Source organism: Alnus glutinosa, chromosome 7, assembly GCF_958979055.1.
Source record: "Alnus glutinosa chromosome 7, dhAlnGlut1.1, whole genome shotgun sequence".
NCBI lineage: Eukaryota > Viridiplantae > Streptophyta > Magnoliopsida > Fagales > Betulaceae > Alnus > Alnus glutinosa.
In genome coordinates, this window is record NC_084892.1 from 685,794 (window position 1) to 707,014 (window position 21,221).

The 21,221-nt window shown below is 37.1% G+C and overlaps 4 protein-coding genes and 1 long non-coding RNA gene across 6 annotated transcripts; 4 read left to right on the plus strand and 1 right to left on the minus strand.

Annotated features, from left to right (window-relative positions):
• Window positions 1–1,133: 1,133 nt before the first annotated feature.
• Window positions 1,134–2,800, plus strand: LOC133873486 (thaumatin-like protein 1). Its single transcript, XM_062311186.1, has 2 exons — window positions 1,134–1,526; window positions 2,036–2,800. The coding sequence occupies exons 1-2, from the start codon at window positions 1,475–1,477 to the stop codon at window positions 2,710–2,712; spliced, it is 729 nt and encodes a 242-aa protein (XP_062167170.1). The 5' UTR covers window positions 1,134–1,474; the 3' UTR covers window positions 2,713–2,800.
• Window positions 2,801–4,342: 1,542 nt separating this feature from the next.
• Window positions 4,343–9,379, plus strand: LOC133872574 (aluminum-activated malate transporter 8-like). The gene is made up of 4 exons (XM_062310134.1): window positions 4,343–4,637; window positions 4,737–4,883; window positions 4,985–5,943; window positions 9,128–9,379. Exons 1-4 carry the CDS (start codon window positions 4,343–4,345, stop codon window positions 9,377–9,379), a joined length of 1,653 nt encoding a protein of 550 aa, XP_062166118.1.
• A 1,137-nt stretch (window positions 9,380–10,516) lies between these two features.
• On the plus strand, window positions 10,517–11,989 carry LOC133873606 (thaumatin-like protein 1b). The gene is made up of 2 exons (XM_062311337.1): window positions 10,517–10,666; window positions 11,140–11,989. The coding sequence occupies exons 1-2, from the start codon at window positions 10,606–10,608 to the stop codon at window positions 11,817–11,819; spliced, it is 741 nt and encodes a 246-aa protein (XP_062167321.1). The 5' UTR covers window positions 10,517–10,605; the 3' UTR covers window positions 11,820–11,989.
• On the minus strand, window positions 11,059–16,097 carry LOC133873607 (uncharacterized). The gene is made up of 3 exons (XR_009901134.1): window positions 15,667–16,097; window positions 13,846–14,486; window positions 11,059–11,851 (listed from the first exon to the last, which is right to left on the minus strand). It is a non-coding gene; the product is annotated as an uncharacterized LOC133873607 (long non-coding RNA).
• A 1,135-nt stretch (window positions 16,098–17,232) lies between these two features.
• On the plus strand, window positions 17,233–20,303 carry LOC133872314 (thaumatin-like protein 1). 2 transcript variants are annotated; one of them, XM_062309799.1, is made up of 3 exons: window positions 17,233–17,336; window positions 18,920–19,042; window positions 19,539–20,303. In XM_062309799.1, exons 2-3 carry the CDS (start codon window positions 18,991–18,993, stop codon window positions 20,213–20,215), a joined length of 729 nt encoding a protein of 242 aa, XP_062165783.1. In that variant the 5' UTR covers window positions 17,233–17,336; window positions 18,920–18,990; the 3' UTR covers window positions 20,216–20,303. The 2 variants fall into 2 exon arrangements, with proteins under 2 accessions (XP_062165783.1, XP_062165782.1); XM_062309798.1 differs by lacking the exon at window positions 17,233–17,336 and having other exon boundaries at window positions 18,561–19,042.
• The last annotated feature ends 918 nt before the right edge of the window (window positions 20,304–21,221 follow it).

Below are 21,221 nucleotides of genomic sequence, written 5' to 3' on the forward strand. Positions count from 1 at the left end.
AATATGCTAATTTATTAGTAAATCGTATAAAAATTATTTTTTAAAAAGAGTGTAGATCTAACATTTCTTAAATAAATTTTGATCCAACAGAACATCATTAAGCCTATAAATTATAAGTAGTGCTCACGTACAATTATTTTATAACTTTTTTTTTACAATTTTTAATATGTATTAGCATGCGGTTAGATAAACCGATCAATATCTAAAAAATATATTTACGGGATAATTTCACTTAAAAGTACCGAATTATCGGCCTATTTGATTTAAGGATATTGATTTTCAAAACGTCTCAAATTAGGGTTAAGAACCAATTTCTAGCTATTTAAGAGCATTTACAATAGTTTATAAAATGGCTAACCAATTTCTTTTTTTCCAAAAAAAAAATCTCTGTATCTCCTTCTGTAAACTAAATGTATTTTACATTTAATGTACAATATTGCTTATCCAAATGTATGGATGCATTTTGCATTTTGATCTATAGACTTGCCAGGCCAATACTCTCAACCAAAGCTAAAACTAGATTTTTCTTTAACACTAGTAAAGAACACACTCTCTCAATCTCCACCTATATATATTAGATAAATTTGCTTCTTTCTTGGATAATTGTTCATATATATGTTTTCTCTCTAAGAAGACTCCATCCTTGCATCCGGCTCCTTCTTTCAGATGTTTGCATTTTGGCAAGAAAGTAGTAGGCCGGGATTTTTGTCATTTCACAAAAATACCCCTGCCCTATAACTATTGGGATATTCTCAGATTTATTTGAACCGGAGAGGATCCTAATACACGGGGAAAATGACATTTTTTTTTTTATAAAAATACCCATGTCCTATAACTAACAGGAGATGATCCTAATACTCGGAATAAGGATACTATTTGATGTTTTTGGTGGAAAGACGTTTTTAACCAAAATGAATAAAAAAAATTAAAAAGATTATTTTAATAAAATAGATAAAGAATTTAGATACCAAAATGAATAAAAAAAATTAAAAAGATTAGTTGAATATTTAATGTAAAAAAATAAATAAATAAATAATAATCTAATAAGTTCAACATGTCATAATAGTTTGAGCAATTAATATTGCGCTAACTATATGCATGTATCAGCCATTATGATTGGCAATAATTTGTTTATCTCCAACCATTCTGTTTATTTTTCTTCATAGAAATAACCAGGATTTGCATTAGTTAATGAAATCTCCAGATTTCGTGTATAGAAAGTCAAAAATTTGTTTCATATTTTACGCATCTATGGCCATAAATGCTTAGCTTACCCACCCTGCATGTTTGATCTTATCTATTGATTTATTAGGGTGTTTTCAACCAAAATTAAATGAGAAGGAAATCCAAAAGATTCATATCACCAATTCACCATATTTATTATTGTTCCTGTACGTGATCAGGGAGCCTACATAAACTTTCCCCTGTTTCAATCTTTTACTTTCATCATAGACAAAAATCATCGTCAAAGCAAATGGAAACCCAAGCACTCCTCTGCCTTACCTTGGCTTTTCTCTTCTTCTCTGGTAAGCACCTCTCCCCTTCCTCTGCTTTTGGCCGGCTTTCTTTTCTCTCCATCTTATAAGCGTTCTCATTTGACATAACACATGCATGGGTTCACTTTTTTATTTCTAGCTGTGTGACTTATTTTTGTGCTCCATTATAGTATTTCATTCTTACTCATCACCATAAATAAATGATAAAGAGGCCATGCAGGCCTTCTTTTTTTCTTATTCTTTTTTTCTTTCTTGTCGTTTTTGGGACCGGATTCTATATATGCAATAGGCAGCTCGTATGAGAGCCCGAATCCTACCTTCTCGGACAATTGCCTTGACTGTCCGAACAGGTACGTAGTCGGCCTACTCGTCCGAACAGGTAGAACTCGGACATACTCTCACACGACTGCCCTATTGGAGTGCAATAGGGATTAGGGAGAGGCCTCAAAAAAAAAAAAATAATAATAAATTTGGCCTTTTGGGAGATTAACCGGAAAGAGGTTGAATGTAATACTCTACTTGATATTGTGTTCATGCAGGGGCTCACTCAGTAACATTCACAATAAAAAACAACTGCCCCTACACAATATGGCCAGGAACACTGACTGGCGGTGGCCTCCCTCAATTAACATCAACCGGGTTAGAGCTAGCCTCCGGAGCTTCGTCAGCCCTTGACGTTTCTGCTAACTGGTCAGGCCGCATGTGGGCACGAACCCAATGCTCCGATGCCAACGGCAAGTTCAGCTGTGGCACAGCCGACTGTGGCTCTGGACAGGTCACATGCAACGGTGCGGGTGCAATCCCACCAGCCTCACTCGTCGAGTTCACTCTAAATGGCAGCGGTGGACAAGATTTCTACGATGTCAGCCTTGTCGATGGCTTTAACTTGCCCTTGTCGATAAGCCCACAAGGCGGGTCGGCTAGTTGCCAAAGCACAAGTTGTCCAGGGAATGTGAACCAGGTTTGCCCTCCGGAGTTGGCTGTGAAAGGGTTTGATGGCAGCGTAATCGCTTGCAAGAGCGCATGTGAGGCTTTCAATCAGCCGCAATACTGTTGCACCGGAGATTTTAGTACCCCAGATAGATGTCCGCCTACACAATATTCCAAGGTTTTCAAGGATCAGTGCCCTCAGGCTTACAGCTATGCCTACGACGATAAAACTAGCACATTTACGTGCCCCACTGGTGCCAATTATCTTGTCACATTCTGTCCATAAGATCTGGAAGTAGTTTTCTTCTATTTGTATATAGGAAAAGCTACTTCCTCCCATTCACAATAAAATTATACTTAGTTTTAAAGTTAAATCTGTTTGATTTTCTTATTTTAATTTCTTAACATTTCTCGAAATTTGTACAATGGCAAATCGTTGAAAGAATTGAACTGACATAATATTAAAAAACAAATCAATGATGTAATAATACGGGATCCTCACATATTAAATATTTATTACATTAGAAATAAAATAAAATTCATACATATGCTCGTGATGAATGAAGGCTTTGGATAACTAGCTCTAAACAACATGTGTCATGCGGTAAAAATTAGGCTTGGCCTACTCAAATTAAATTTGATCTTCCCTGCATATTTTGGTCCCTCTACTTGAAAAATATTGTGCTCCGTTTATTTCGGCGTAAAATAATTTTTATCGTAAAATATGTTCTAGGAAGTCATTTTTCAGTGTTTGACACAGAGAAAAAATCACAAATATTAGTTATATTTTCATTCAATCATATTAATTAACTTATAAAAATCAATTTTTATTCACAACAAGAAAATATTAATGTAAAATAATATTAAAAAAAGAACTAAAAATTTATGTTTAATTAAGATATACACATTGACTAACAATAATTATATTTTGGGATTATTTTAAAAAATTATTTTTAAAGTGGCCGAAATCTGGCCATTTGTGCTGGATTCCGGCCTCCTTACGGGATCCCGGCCAAATCCCTGCCAGTTCTGGCAAGGATTTGGATAGATAGCGAAGATCCGACCATTTTTGCCAAAATCTAACAAATTATCGTCGGAATCCGGCAGGAATTTTCAGATTCCGGCACCTGCTGAATTCCAACCAGCGTCAGAATCTAGCTTGTCGGAATCCAGTGATGGTCGACTGCTTGAGCGTGAAGGTCGACTGCGTCGTTTAAAAGATGGTCAACTGCTTTTGTCATCTTGGAAAAATTATTTACGCTTTTAAAGTGTAAGTCATTTTTCGAAATTTACTAAGTATTTTTTGTCAAACGGAAATCATTTACGTACATGACAGCCCCAACCAACCTTTAATTATTTTTTTTTAAGAAGAACCGATTCAATTGTTAGTTCGGACCATCACGTCAGCAATAAGAAATTAATAGTTGTGAAATAAAAACGCCTGTTTTAGTATCAGTATTTTTTTATTTTTTATTTTTAAATAATGTACGCTAAAAACCACATTTGTGTCTCACAACTATCTCACAATACTAAAAGTAGTAGTTTCAACCACATTTTTTGATGATCCTTGTTTTAAAAAATAAATAAATAAAGAAATTGATTGGAATTGCTAAATAAACAAGGTCGAATAATTGTAAGATAAAGACACGTGTCAAATAATGTATTGTTGATGAAACCGGCCTGAAAAGGTTTATTAACGCGCGTCTTTTAACAATTCCGGGCAGGGGAAGGAGAAGGATTTCCGAATTCTGATGGGAAGAGTTGGGTCTCAAATACATCCTCGCTAATTAATGATCACCGGGAAGAAGAGGAAAACCGCCTCAAAATTTAAGGTTTATAAAAGCCTTGGGGCCTCTTCTAACTTTGCATCAGTAAAAATTGAAAGTAGTAGGTTTTTTCCCCACTCTAATTTAGCAATGGATATTGAGGCGGCGGCGGCAGCAACTGAAGAGAGGGCCGGGGTTTTCGCCGGTGCTTGGGGCTGGCTTAAGGGCTTGCCTGAGAAGTTGAAGAACAAGGCTGTGGAGGTTGCAAAGAGTGCAAAGAAGCTCGGACAAGACGACCCAAGACGAGTCACCCACTCCCTAAAAACTGGACTGGCTCTCACATTGGCGTCCTCAATATACTATTTGAGCCCTCCGTTCAATTATTTTGGGGTTTTCGGAATGTGGGCTTTGTTAACAGTCGTAGTAGTCTTCGAATTCACTGTTGGTAAGCTTTTTCAATCAACCGCCCATCAAATTTCAAACTACTTGTCGCATGTATGTAAACGTCGAACTAATGCACGTATTTATACCTTTTCCCTTCCAGGTGCAACCTTACTCAAATGTTTTAACACAAGTTTTGGGACATTATGTGGTTGCGCTCTCGGGATTGGTGCTAACAACTTAGCATATCTCTTTGGCGATAAAGGACCACCCATTGTCGAAATAATATTGATCCTTCTTTTCTTTCTAGGTATATTCCTTCAATTCTTTACATATTTCCTTTCTTCCAAAGACTCTAGAAACGTACGGACTAGTATAATTACTTACGCAAATTGTTTTGTTGTGGTGCAGGTGCAGTATCATCATTCGTTCGATTCAATCCACGGATCGTGAAAAGCTATGACTATGGGGTGTTGATTTTTATATCGACATTTACCTTGGTAGCAGTCTCCGGGTATCGGACCGACGACATCTTACAGCTGGCCGATAAAAGACTCTTCACAATACTAATAGGAGGAGCAACGTGCCTAGTTATATCCATATTTGTTTTTCCGGTATGGGCTGGCCAAGATCTTCACAAACTAACCGTTTCCAATCTAGAAAAGCTTGCAAACTATCTACAAGGTTTAGGAGGTCAATATTTCAATGAAGGGAATGTGACGACCGGTGATATGGCAGCACTCGTTCAAGGTTATGAAAGTGTTCTTGATTCCAAAAGCGATGAAGATTCCTGGGCGAATTTCGCAAGATGGGAACCAGCGCATGGCGGTTTTCACTTCCGTCATCCATGGAAACAGTACCCGAAGATTGGAGACCTTGCTCGGCAATGTGCTTACCATATTAAAGCTCTTGATGACTATATCAACTCTGATGATATTCAGGCACCATTGGAATTCCGAAATATAATTCGAGAATCAAGCACGAAGATGAGCTCAGAATCCAGCAAGGCATTAAAAGAGCTAGCATTGGCAATAGAAACAATGACAGACCCTTCAGCTGCCAATCCCCATGTGGAGAATTCTAAAACCGCCATTAATGACCTAGAAATATTAGCACTTCAAGCTGCCACGACAGAGAATCGTGAAGACGTCCTAGCAATTATTCCGATTGTTTCGCTTGCTACAAAACTAAAAGAAATCACTAAATGTGTGGAGAAAATATCTGAATCGGTCCACGAGCTTTCTCGCCTAGCACATTTCAACAGTGTTGAACCCACTATATCACCAGAGAGACCACAACTACTTCATTCTGGAAGCATAGTACCTGTTTCGGACGGTGACAGTACTGACCATGTTGCAGTCACAGTGCATGTATGAAACAAACGGGGATTCAAAGTCATATCTGCTGAAATCAAGCCCAGCTGGCCTAGCCTCCTGGCTGCTCTCCAGATTTCCTCTGACAGCGAAAACAACAATGGCAGAAATCACGGCCATTCCAGTCCTTGTTTCATGGGACAGCCGTGTAAAATAGATGATTTCCATTTTTAGTTCTCTCTTTTTACTTTGACACCTCTCTACATTCTTTGTAATTCTTTGTTTGGCTATAAAATAAGAATGAAACATGCTCCAAAGCAGATTCTCAAATATTTTCATCTCATTCTCAGGCACTAGATTCACCACCCACCACAAACGGCCATTCCGGATCCTAAAAAATGAAAGAAGAATTGGAAATAAAAACTCCTATTCATTATATTTTCCTGCATTTTCTCGGCAGACAAACAGAAACCGTGATTTTAAAGAACACAAAACGTAATTGAAAGTGAAATCACATAAACAAAAACTAGCCGTACCTTGAGATTCTCATGCGCCGAGACTGACGCCGAGAAAAAGGCTGAAGCTACAAAAAGCATCGTCGAAGCCATCCAAATCAAACTGATATAGAATTTGAGAGTCACTGTAATCGCTAAAATACTGTAAGAACCGGTAAATACAGATCTAATCCGGTTACTAAATCTCCAAACAAACCTGAAAAATTGTTGAGACAGAGAGCAGAGAGAGATTTTCCTTGCACGTGCCCGTTTCTCCGCCTCCAACTCGCCGTTGTCCACCGGCTTCGGTGCTGTCCAAAATGCAGCACTAGAGATTTTCCGTCGAGAGATTACTGAGAGTGAGAAATTGGTGAGAGAGAGAGAGGTTAGAATTGGGAATTGACGGGATTTGTAGGCGCTGGAGTTCAAATCTTTTGGCGCGGGAAACCAAGAATATATTTCGCTTTTGGCCTCTTTTTTTTTTTTTTTAGCTTGCTTAACTTTGCATCAGTTATTTATTTATTTTATAATTGATTGAGAATAATTAACTTGGCCTTTTATGTATTTTACAACATTCACACGTTGTTCTTCCAAATTAAAAGAAAACATTTTGGGTCCAGCTAGCCCATCCTTTATACGTAGTACTGTAGTAGATATAGAGAGATTGCTAGCAGGGGCAGACCTACATGGGCCAGGGGGCCATGGCTGGTTTGGTCTGTGGAATGTGATTGAAAGGACGACGGTTGTGGGTTGTGAACATCTTAATTGGTTTATGGGCAACGTCACGAACCTGTGGATCGATCTTTGTGAATCGTTGGTTGACGGTGACTTACAGTGGACCCAAGCTGTTTTGAGAGACATGATGAGCGGTGATTCTTTATCCTCTTTCACTGCCTCAATGCCACACAATAGTTGTTTCTAAATTTCGCCCAATTCGTTCCATGGTTTGGCTTGGATTGGCCATGCAGCTGATGGGCAAAACTCTGCTCCAAAAGATCAAGTAAACAATGAAGTTGAGAAGGAACCCATGCATAACCAAAAACAGAAATATGATATACTCAAATTAATCCAACGAGCGTTTACTTTACATAACTCGATTGATCAATTTAAATTAAACGTTGGAGCTTCATGTTCCACAGAGAACGTAATTGGTAGATGATGTTTTCTTGAGAAACTAATCACTAGATTCCAATAAACAATAGAGAAGTAATTCTTCTAAAAATTAATGCCACCCATTTTTTTTAATTTTTTTTTTTTTTTGTTTTTTTGGGGGGTCAGCACCTTTAATTTGTTTCACTTCTTGTTTATTCTGTAATATGCATTGGCTTAGCAGATTCAGAATAATAATCTTTGAGTAATGCTACGCACACTCCCACTTCTCTACACTCATTTCTCCAGACCCTTAGGTAAATTTTAAAACCTCTATTAGATTAAAATCCAATAAAGATCCATATCAAAGTCAATGATAATTTTAAAAGTCACTTAGGATGTGGAAAAATGGATATGAAGAGGTGGGAGTGTGTATAAAATTACTCGTATAATCTTTTAGTTATAGGCATGGCCTCATCATTATTGTTTTCCTTTTTTTTTGTTAATTATATATCATTTTAACATTTTTCTTTCCTTAACTTGCTAAGGAAAATCCTACATATATAATTAAGTACACGAGGAATGCTAGAACTCCCTCTAGTGTTCTTCTAGTGTCCATCTGAAATGATATAAATGTAATAAAAAAAATTAAAAAATTGCATCAATTAATGTCATCCAGAAGCTAAGGACATAAATATAATTTTTTTATTACATTTATATCCTTCCGAATGGACACCATAAGAACACTAGAAAGAATTATAGCATTCCTCTAAGTACATATATATATATATATATATATATATATATGCACCGAGTGCCATGTGAAATAAAGATACGTGTCCAGTTATATTGTTGATCATGAAAACTGCCTCAAAAGGTTTAAAAAGCCTTGGGCCGCCTCTTTTAACAATTCCGGCCAAGCAGGAGAAGGAGAAGGATTTCTAGACTCACCTTCCGACTAACCCAAGATTTTGCATGTAAATATCTAGTCGCAGCACCAAGAGGCAAACCGCCTCAAATACAACCTCATGCTAGCTCCCTTAGTAACGACTAGGGGTGAAAATAACCGCCCGCAATAACCGCCCGCTAACCGCTAACCGGATAACCGTTGAAACCGTCTAAAAACCGGTTACCGGTTTTAAGAAAGCCGGTTACCGGTTATAACCGGTAACCGGCTTTCCTATTATATATATTTAAAATTTTTATATATAAAACGGCGCCGTTTTGGTGTTACCAAAACGGCGCCGTTTCATTCAGCCTAAGCTTAACCCTACTCTCCTTTCTCCTTTCTCCCGACTCTCGTCTCGCTCTCTCGCGCCGCCGTCTCACTGTCTCAGACTCTCAGTGGTCTCTCTCGTCTCGCTCTCTCGCGTTCTCTGCATCTTTGCATTCACAAACTCTCTTCCCTTTCACTTCACTTTCCCTCTGCACGCCACGCTCCAGCTTTAACACGCCCACGCTCCCGATTTGGTACTACTCTCTCTCTCTCTCTCTCTCTCTTCCTCTGCTATAGAATACAGAATACCCGAACGTGTTAGCCAGAATCATAATCTTTTTCCCCAACTTTTACTAGATTTCCTAACCCTCTGCTAAGACAAGGTAAATTAGAGCATTCACAGTGGGTTATGGGGTTGGGGTTGGGGTTTTGATTTTCTCAGCCCAGTACCGGTGGAGCGACTTGTTCGGTGGTTCTGGTTCGGTTGATCTCGGTGCTGTTCGGTGGTCTTGAGCTGTCGGCATACTCTGAGTTCTGTTTCGGTGGGTCCGATTCGGCGGCTCTGTGCGGTGGTTTTGGTTCCTGTTCGTGCGATTCTGGTTCAGCAGCTCGGATTGGTGGCGGCTCAAATGTTGTTCCGGTTGGTGTGGTTTTGGTTGGTTCTGGTCCTGTTCGGCGATTTTTGTGGCTTTGAACGGTTCCCGGTTGGCGGTTATACGGCGGTTATTTGAAAACCGCCAACCGCCTAGGCGGTTGGCGGAGGCGGTTAGCAAATTTTGCTAACCGCCTAGCCGGTTACGGTTGCCGGTTTTGTCCAAAAATCGGTAACCGTAACCGGCTTTTCAGTCCTAGTAACGACGGCGTATGATGCATGCATGTATTTGTTTTGTTCTTCCAGAAAGAAACATTGGGTCCAGTCCAGCTCATCTTTAATTTATAATTAATTCTAGACGTCAAATTTATATTCTTCTTATATTCTTTCAAAATTAATGTAACTTTTAAAATTAAAATTCAATAACAATCAAATAATAATTTTAAAAATCACATTATTTTTAAAATGACATAAATATAACATATAGAATTACTCCTCATTTAATTTACACATGCGTAGTAGCTAGATACGAACACATATTTTATCTATAAATTAAACCCGACTTCCTCTACATTATTTATTTTAAATCTATTTATCTATAAGCTTAATTACGTGAAAATGGTCGTCCTAGAATTGTCACAACGTTAAAACGCGTTCCGTTAATGAATTTGTTTTCAACTCTTTGATATGAATTCCCTCTGATTGTTCAACACTAATTAATTTAGTCGCCTTTTCTCATGAGCAGATCTTTTTTGGGGAATTAATTAAAGAGAGAAAAAACAAAAAACCCTAGCTAGCTACCAGATCATACCACGTACTCCAAATTGAATCCAAACCTTACACTTGGCAATTCGCATGGGACGGTCTTTAATTTCCACAGGTAAAAATTCCATACACGCAAGTGATCGAAAGAAATTCAACGAAACAAAAAATCCACAACTACAAGCAACCGTACACATAAAAAACAGATCCAGGCCGGCCACGACCAGAACTGGATTTACTTAATTGCCTCACTTTCTCCAAAACTGACACGTGTAAATAACTCCAATCGATTGGATGGCATTTAGCCCGTATCTCGCGGGTCACAACTTCCGGTCACGCCCCGTTACCAAATGGAAGACGCTAACCAGCGCTAGCCGTTCAAGCCAAGGAGGAACCTTCCTGTTGATCAGTCGAAACCAAGTTTCCCGCATTGTTCGCGAGCAGCCTCAAAAGTCGCGTTTCAGGCTCTATATATACGACTCCAAGTTCATAAGATTGGCACGCACCACAATACCCAACCCATTCATCAACATCATATCGATCAACTAGTCTATCTACTACGTACTATGATGATCAAATCCCTTGCACTCTTCGGCCTTATTGCCTTGGCCTTCACTTTCCTATCTGGTATATATATATATATATATCTCATAATTGTCTAGCTATATATATAATATATATGTTTGCAAATTACTTTCGCATAAAACACGTACATTTTAGATTTTATGTTTTAAACGTTCTCTCTTTTTCTCTCCCCATCGTTCTTTGAAGTGTATTTACACATAGTAATACTGCATAACATACAAATATTTTTTTATAAATAACTACAAAATTGATGTGATAAGGTCTAATAATTATTATATGTATATATGGAGGATTCAAAGGCTATTTACGTTAGCTTAACTTGTAAGATATTTGTGACATGTTTGTGTGTTATGTAATATTAACCATTTAGACATTAAGACTGTGTATCTCCTAGTTATTTGTTGCATGCAAGTTATATGCTTTAAATTATAACATTTTATCCTAAAAATTTAAGCTATTATGAAATAAATGGATTTGATGAGTTGACCATTCTTCTGACAATTTATGTTATGCAGGTGCTCATGCTGCTAAAATAACTTTCACAAACAACTGTCCAACAACTGTTTGGCCAGGAACTCTAACGGCAGACCAGAAACCTCAGCTATCAACTACTGGATTTGAGCTGGCATCCAAAGCATCCTCATCGGTTGATGTCCAAGCTCCATGGATAGGTCGGTTCTGGGCACGAACACGATGCACCACCGACGCCTCAGGAAAGTTCACCTGCGAAACTGCTGATTGTGCCTCCGGCCAGGTTGCATGCAACGGTGCCGGTGCAATCCCACCGGCATCTTTGGTAGAAATCAACATAGCAGCGAATGGTGGACAAGATTTCTACGATGTCAGCCTTGTAGATGGCTTCAACCTCCCTATTTCTGTTGCCACACAAGGCGGGACCGGTGATTGCAAGCCCTCGAGTTGCCCAGCAGACGTGAACGCCGTTTGCCCTGCTGAGCTGCAACTGAAAGGGTCTGATGGGAGCGTGATCGCTTGCAAGAGCGCATGCTTAGCTTTGAATGAGCCACAATACTGTTGCACTGGCGATCATAGTACCCCAGAAACATGTCCACCCACAAACTATTCGATGATCTTCGAGAACCAATGCCCTCAAGCTTATAGCTACGCTTATGATGATAAGAACAGCACGTTTACCTGCTCCAATGCACCTGACTACGTTATCACTTTCTGCCCTTGAATTTACGGAGTGGAATTATGCGTTCCTTCTCTCTATAGTAATAAGAGAACAATAAGTACTGTCATGGACTAAGGTGCATTCATGCCTGTACGTGTCTGTGTCAGTGTCAATGTAATAAACACTTGAATGATAGATATCAAAGGAATAATGCAAACTTTGTCTTATACTTATATCGGAGCAAGTATACTTGTGCTTATGACCAGAAATTTATCTTCAGCTGCGATATATTTTCAGATGCTAGCTATTCATGCCGTATGCTATTCAGATTAAGTCTCCTTGTAGTACCATCAGTACGTGGTGCTAGAAATATTAAAATTTTTACTATAAAATCATTTAATAAACTGATGTTCATGGCTGATTTATTCAAACTAATGTGGCAGTTGATAAGAGTGATATAATTAAGAAAAATCTCTTACTATTATATAGTAAACTGGGTTGGCCCCGTCATGCCGTCAATTATCAATTGCTTTTTTTTTTTTTATTTGCATCACAATCGGTGTAGGCTAGCTTCTACCAATATTCTTATTTACATTTAGGCCTTCAAAGTTTATCAGAGGACTCACTGAAGATAATATCGTATTCTATTGACCGGCCATTTCGTTTCTTTTCTGAGAAGGCTAGGGTATATTCATATATGCATGGTGCCATGGTGGTATATATATTGACAGCAAGTTATTTAAAGTTTATTGTATTTAAAATCTCTTTCTAGAAAGTTTAATCAAATAGACGTTTAATTTAATAAAAAAAATAATTGCAAATGCATTAGCCAAAAAAAAAAAAAAAAAAGATAACAAAATGGGAATTTTAAAGATGCGGCTTAAACAATCTTAACCAAAATCTCATCTTGAAAAGTTAGGCTGATTTTCGTTTGCTGCAGGCTAGCTAGGCTGCAGCTGGTCATCGATTTTAGATTTTATAATTTATAGATAAAAATAAAATAAATAACGTCCCTACTTTGACAACTGTTGCAGATAAAAATAAGATAATCGACCTCTAAATGAATAGTGTCATTTTATTTATTTATTTTTGTCGAAAAAGACACTATTATATTCAAGCTTCAATAAACTTACTTTTTTCTTTTTCTTTTTTAGTTCAAAATCAACAATCCAAATGAGAGACGTCAAGAAGAAATATGCATATATAAGAAATGTGTGAATAACATTTTCAAAAATCATACAATATTAACAAAAACAAAAAGGTATTTCACCTCCCCTTCATGAGATTTCCTGTTTTTCATGAGAAAGAGATATATGGAGAGTAAAATTAAACTTTAACCATTGAAAAACTATACGAAATCTCGCGTAATTTCGTTTTACAGCACTTAAGCCAACATTCAATTTGTTCTTCAGGAAGAAAACATTTTGGCCATGGGTCCAGCTAGCCTATCCTTAATGCGTAGTAGCTAGATACGAACAGAGATTACTACTAGGTATATAGACCACCTATATTTTATGTATAATCCGACGTACTTAATTCATACATTTTCTGAAATATATTTAATTATCTTTGTCGTTAAGATTGCACACAAAGTTACGTGAACATGGTGTCCTAGACTTGTGCCGAAAGAGACATATCCGGCCACCATGCCAACGTACAATAACATCTGTGTTTTCAAGTCTTTTGATCTCAATTACCTTTGATATATATAGTTCAACTTTGTTAGTATATTATTGTATATTAATCTCATACGTTAATTAATATATTCTCATATTTGTGACATAATATTTTCATAATATCCTCAATATATATTATGGAAACATTCGATCGATCTCCACATATTATGGTAAGATTTGATACCATATTAGTTATTGCATGTCAATATGCATGATTGGAATATTTTGTGATTCTATATATAATTATTGTATTTCCTTTATTTTAAGGCCGGCCTCTTCAACTAAAAATAGATCAGAAATATAAGTTTATTTTCTACAATTCTTTTAGTGTCTTTTTCTACAAACTTAATTTACTCGACCTTTGCTTAATTATGAGCATATATTTTAGGGTGAGAGAAAGAAAAAGAACCTACCATGCAGATACCAGGTAGATGCCCTATGGATTAGGTTAATGACACCAAGAGCTTCAACTTCAAAACATGTGCAGGCGGCCACGTACGTTGAAATCAGACAAAATATTCTATGCACGTATGACGTATATCGTTCGTTTGTGGCGAAAAATAGTCCGGCCGCCTCGTAGTATACCTCCCACCTTAATTGAATATGTATACGAAAGTCATTAGTCATCTTCCAAGACATAGACATTTGACACCAGTTTGTAGAAAAAAAGTAGCAAAGTAGTAAATGGATTTGCCTCCCTTTCCCAAATACTGACACATGGAAATAACTCCAATCGTCCGTCTCTCTCAGCTCGCGGCTCTTCCGTCGAGCTAGATGACGACGGTCCCACAGCTCCATTGCCATATCTAAGACGATAAAAAATTTTCCGCATGGTTCCAATCAAAAGTCAATGATCGAGGATTTCTGGTACTGGAACTTACGTCGAACCCAACCGCAGGGTTCGCCTTGATACTCGCGTTTAAGCTAGGCTAGGCTCTCTATATATACCACTCCAAGTTCATAAGATTAGCACCACAATATATACCCAACCCATTCATCAACATCGATCAACTAGTCTCGATCCATACAATTCAGCAACATGCCTTAGATTTCTCTGCCACATACAATGCAATGCAGTCAGAATGGAAACCCGGAACTGATTTATTTTAAGTCCTCAAGTACCATGAAGTTACAAGTCCTAGCAACACGTGTTATTGCATAGTGGCAAAGAAAGATAATGCAGCATACTGAGCATGGCACCACAGACATTAAAAGTGTCTCTGAACCTAATGAACGAGGCCTAGAACATGTCACATAAAACCTGCAAGTTGAGTACATAGAGAACTGTTATTTACCCCTAATATTTTTTTATTTTGTTTTTCTGGGAGGGCCCAGGGAGTCAGGGACATTCAAAGCACTTGTTATGAGTTTTTGGCTGCAAATCTCTGAGGGTTTAGATGTGCGGTGATATATACCTGATATATGAATGAAATGAATGAATGCATCTCATAAGGTTTACAATTATACCCTTGGTTTGTTTGACAAAATTCTCGTAAACAGTTTTCTCTTCTCAAATCTTGGAAACTCTTCTCAAATGTTAGTTATCCAAATGGAATTTTAGATGTAGCCCCTACCACTAAACACAAAATTCTTCTAAAAACCCAAAACACTTCTCACAAATCACAATTCGATAAATAAAACACAAGACGTTTCTCAAAAATAGTTAAATATATACAAGCCCATTTTTCATGCTTATATTTTCATGTGTGGACGTTCCTTAGCCGTCCGGGGTGGTTGCCAAGGCTATCCAACCGTCTAACAGTCAAGCGGTGGTCGCCAAGGCCGTCCGACAGCCCCGTAAGGGCCATTTAGCGTCCCTGCAGTGGCCGCTAGATCACCAACGTGCAGCAGCATTATTAAACCATCGAAATTGTTGCATTGACCCAGTGCAAGTTATTAAATTTAGTTGCCAGAGAAGTCCATTATGACGCTGTCCTCTACGGACCACATCATTTACATGTTTTCTTTCTTCCTTTCTTTCTGTTAAACTTGTTGATCGATATGTGGCAATTTTCATGTTAGCTTAAAACAATCCCTTGAAACAAAGACATATTAAAGTGTGTAAAAATGAATTCCACACAAATATGACACATGGGATTGATTTGCAAGACTGAAATGAATTCCATACAAATTGAGTTTGACTGGTTTATAAACAATTGGGTCGCAAAAGTCAACCAAACCCAGTTCTCACTTTGTAAAAAGCCTGAAGAAAATTGTCGTCGTAGAGTGAGTACCTTGAAGGAGAGGGAATGGGGCGCGAAGGTCAACGCGTCACCGTTGGCTTCGGAGAAGCCACTGATGAAAGGGACAGTGGAGTCGAGAGCGACGACGTTGTGGGCGTGGCGTCCACGACCTCCATCTCCTCTATTGCTTCTCTCAGTTCTGTGAAATCCATCTCTCTCTCGTTGGGTGTTGTCCGTTGTGGCCACGGCTATTTTATAGGTGTGTCCGAACATCGAATTTTAATAATTTGTGTTGCATTTTTTATATATATAATAAATAAATGCTAAATATGCTAATTTATTAGTAAATTGTATAAAAATTATTTTTTTTTTTTTTAAAAAAAATGTAGATCTAACGTTTCTTAAATAAATTTTGATCCAACAGAACATCATTAAGCCTCTAAATTATAAGTGGTGCTGCACGTACAATTATTTTATAACTTTTCTTTTTTACAATTTTTAATATGTATTAGCATGTGGTTAGACAAATTGATTGATATTTAAAAAATATTTTTAAGGAATAACTTCTCTTAAAGGTACCGAATTATCGGTCTATTTGATTTAAGGGTACTGAACTTCAAAATGTCTCAAATTAGGATATCTAATTTTTAAAACGTCTCAATTACAGGTACTCCGTTAAAATTTGTCGTTAAATCTTGCCAAAATTCTTAAAATACCCATACGTTTATTTTTTTAAAAAAAAATTATAAAATTTTTTAAAAATTCAGGCATAAGTATTATTACAAATTCCGTTAAATTCCGACCAATAATTAAATCCTAGCATTTTTTTTTCTAAAAAAAATGAGGGGTATTTTAAGAATTTTGAGAGAAGAAATTAACAGCAAATCTTAACAAAGCATATGTAATTGAGACGTTTGAAAAATTTGATACCCTAGTTTGAGACGTTTTAAAGTAAAGTTATCGATGGTTCAATACCCTTAAGTGAAGTTATTTATATTTTTAACATCTTATGATCATACATACACCAACATGTGTTAGAAGCTACAAAATAGTTAAAAGTATAACATTTTTCATAAATTATACAGAAATAAATTGCATTTTTTTTTAACTGTAATTTAGTGAAAAGAAAAGAAAAGAAAAAAAAAGGAAAATACACAATATTATATCTTACTCAAAAGCACTATTTGGAATCTAATTAATCCCATCTTCGAAGGATTTCTATCATTTATAGAACTTCAACGTACAGTTGAATGGTCAATTCTATGCATTTGAATGAACCGTCGGAGGGACCTCATGATGAGTCCATAGAGAAATTATAAATTACTAAAAAGTAAATAAATAAATAATGGGATGGCTTTTGATCAACTCCAAATCAAATAAAGAATGCGACGGCTTTTGATCAATTCGACTTTCACCCCCAACAAAATATTCTAAAAGGCAATTAAGATAATTTTTTACTATAATTTTTACTATAATTTTTTTTTACAATTTGACGTTCCAGTAAACTTATTATTATTAATGAGAAAATAATAAATTAGTTGTTTAGTTTTATCTGAATTTAATAATGGGCTTGGCCCTTAATCGGTCATTTTAGTTAGTTTATGATGAATTAAGAAAACGGTTTTGTTCCTATGAGGTGTGACTCCTCTCTTCTTTCTTGGTGGTGAGACACTACTAAAGCCAATAAGACGCTGGTTTGTTCTATAATCTTCGTTAATTTGGTGAGACTTTGAGTTAACGTTGATTTATTTTTATTTTATGTTCTTTGGTTTTTCCTCCTGCATCACCTACAAACTAATATGATGGTGAATTTTAAGGTGGTTCGACCACTCCTATAATAAATTGTTGGAATGATTGAATCGGTCTATAACCATAAGAGTGGTCCAGCCATCTCATAATCAATGTAAACTAGACCATATAGCTAGCCAAGCCACCCCTAATAGTTTTGGGTATAATTTGGCCACCCCGCCATAATCAACGAGAGAGGGTGGTCGAACCAATCCAAAAGTCTTTTAGGGGTGGCGCAAAGGGCTCTATGGTAGCATATATATATATGGCAAAACCCACTGTTGTACGATGGGGGTGGGTGGTTCAAGGTGGCGAGGTCTCAAAATAGAAGTAATGAGTGTTGTTCTAACTTAATTATCAATTTAATTAGTTAGTAACAAACATGATAAATGTCGTATGGGGTACAATGTGACAATCTATAAGTGGAAAATGTTAACGTAGGCATTTAAACATCTGTTTCGATGGCTTTCTGTCTCCAACGTACCCTCTGTTATGCTTATGCCAGTAGGAGGGGCAAGCTGTAAGGATTAGTCGCAAAGTGCTCTGTTATATGCGACCTGAATATGACAGATTATGTTGAAATCTGTTGATATGGAACAGCTTTGATGACCATCAAACACAGCGTTTATGCAAATGAGATGTTTCTCTAGCAATATTATTGAACATCACAAAATGCCGTGGATCACAATATTGAACATCACAAAATGCCATGGATCTTGTGATCCACGGCAGAGCTTTCTAATTTTTATTTTTATTTTTATTAAGGGTATTTTTCTCATTTACAATAATACATTGCAAATTTTTAGTAAAAATAGTGTTAATTTCAGTGAGCGTGTGTACTTTTCCATTTTTAAAATCACAATTGGATCAAAATCAATAGTAATTTTAAAAGTCACGTTAACTTTATAATGAAAAAAATGAGACAAAAAAATTGTTCATAACATTACTCGAAATGAAAAATACTATGAAGGTGAGTCCTAGCTATCTAAGAGCATTTACAATGGTTTATGAAATTCTATATAAAATGGTTAACCAATTTCTTTTTCTTTTTTAAAGAAAAAAAAAATCTGTATCTCAGCTCCTTCTCTAAACTAAATGTATTTTACATTTAATGTACAATATTTCTTATCCAAATGTATGGATGCATTTTAATTTGCATTTTGATCTATAGACTTGCCAGGCCGGTACTCTCGACCAAAGCTCAAACCAGATTTTTCGTTAACAATAGTAAAAAACACACTCTCTCAATCTCCACCTATATCGATCAGATAAATTAGAAATAGCCAGGATTTGCTTTAGTTAATGAAATCTCCAGATTTCGTGTATATAGAAAGTCAAAAATTTGTTTCATATTTTACGCATCTATGGCCATAATTGCTTAGCTTACCCACCCTGCATGTTTGATCTTATCTATTGATTTATTAGGGTGTTTTCAACCAAAATTAAATGAGAAGGAAATCTAAAAGATTCATATCACCAATTCACCATATTTATTATTGTTCCTGTACGTGATCAGGGAGCCTACATAAACTTTCCCCTGTTTCAATCTTTTACTTTCATCATAGACAAAAATCATCGTCAAAGCAAATGGAAACCCAAGCACTCCTCTGCCTTACCTTGGCTTTTCTCTTCTTCTCTGGTAAGCACCTCTCCCCTTCCTCTGCTTTTGGCCGGCTTTCTTTTCTCTCCATCTTATAAGCGTTCTCATTTGACATAACACATGCATGGGTTCACTTTTTTCTTTCTAGCTGTGTGACTTATTTTTGTGCTCCATTATAGTATTTCATTCTTACTCATCACCATAAATAAATGATAAAGAGGCCATGCAGGCCTTCTTTTTTTCTTTCTTGTCGTTTTTGGGACCGGATTCTATATATGCAATAGGCAGCTCGTATGAGAGCCCGAATCCTACCTTCTCGGACAATTGCCTTGATTGTCCGAACAAGTACGTAGTCGGCCTACTCGTCCGAACAGGTAGAACTCGGACATACTCTCACACGACTGCCCTATTGGAGTGCAATAGGGATTAGGGAGAGACCTCAAAAAAAAAAAAAATAATAATAAATTTGGCCTTTTGGGAGATTAACCGGAAAGAGGTTGAATGTAATACTCTACTTGATATTGTGTGCATGCAGGGGCTCACTCAGTAACATTCACAATAAAAAACAACTGCCCCTACACAATATGGCCAGGAACACTGACTGGCGGTGGCCTCCCTCAATTAACATCAACCGGGTTAGAGCTAGCCTCCGGAGCTTCGTCAGCCCTTGACGTTTCTGCTAACTGGTCAGGCCGCATGTGGGCACGAACCCAATGCTCCGATGCCAATGGCAAGTTCAGCTGTGGCACAGCCGACTGTGGCTCTGGACAGGTCACATGCAACGGTGCGGGTGCAATCCCACCAGCCTCACTCGTCGAGTTCACTCTAAATGGCAGCGGTGGACAAGATTTCTACGATGTCAGCCTTGTCGATGGCTTTAACTTGCCCTTGACGATAACCCCACAAGGCGGCTCGGCTAGTTGCCAAAGCACAAGTTGTCCAGGGAATGTGAGCCAGGTTTGCCCTCCGGAGTTGGCTGTGAAAGGGTTTGATGGCAGCGTAATCGCTTGCAAGAGCGCATGTGAGGCTTTCAATCAGCCGCAATACTGTTGCACCGGAGATTTTAGTACCCCAGATAGATGTCCGCCTACACAGTATTCCAAGGTTTTCAAGGATCAGTGCCCTCAGGCTTACAGCTATGCCTACGACGATAAAACTAGCACATTTACGTGCCCCACTGGTGCCAATTATCTTGTCACATTCTGTCCATAAGATCTGGAAGTAGTTTTCTTCTATTTGTATATAGGAAAAGCTACTTCCTCCCATTCACAATAAAATTATACTTAGTTTTAAAGTTAAATCTGTTTGATTTTCTTATTTTAATTTCTTAACATTTCTCGAAATTTGTACAGTGGCAAATCGTTGAAAGAATTGAACTGACATAATATTAAAAAACAAATCAATGATGTAATAATACGGGATCCTCACAGTCACATATTAAATATTTATTACATTAGAAATAAAATAAAATTCACACATATGCTCATGATGAATGAAGGCTTTGGATAACTAGCTCTAAACAACATGTGTCATGCGGTAAAAATTAGGCTCGGCCTACTCAAATTAAATTTGATCTTCCCTGCATATTTTGGTCCCTCTACTTGAAAAATCTTATGCTCCGTTTATTTCGGCGTAAAATAATTTTCGTCGTAAAATATGTTCTAGGAAGTCATTTTTCAGTGTTTGACACATAGGAAAAATCACAAATATTAGTTATATTTTCATTCAATCATATTAATTAACTTATAAAAATCAATTTTTATTCACAACAAGAACTAAAAATTTATGTTTAACTAAGATATACACATTGACTAAAAATAATTATATTTTGGGATTATTTTAAAAAATTATTTTTAAAGTGGCCGAAATCTGGCTATTTGTGCTGGATTCCGGCCTCCTTACGGGATCCCTGCCAGTTCTGTCAAGGATTTGGCTAGATAGCGAAGATCCGACCATTTTGGCCAGAATCTAGCAAATTATCGTCGGAATCCGGCAGGAATTTTCAGATTCCGGCACCTGCTGAATTCCAACCAGCGTCAGAATCTAGCTTGTCGGAATCCAGTGATGGTCGACTGCTTGAACGTGAAGGTCGACTGCGTCGTTTAAAAGATGGTCAACTGCTTTTGCCGTCTTGGAAAAATGATTTACGCTTTTAAAGTGTAAGTCATTTTTCGAAATTTACTAAGTTTTTTTGTCAAACGGAAATCATTTACGTACA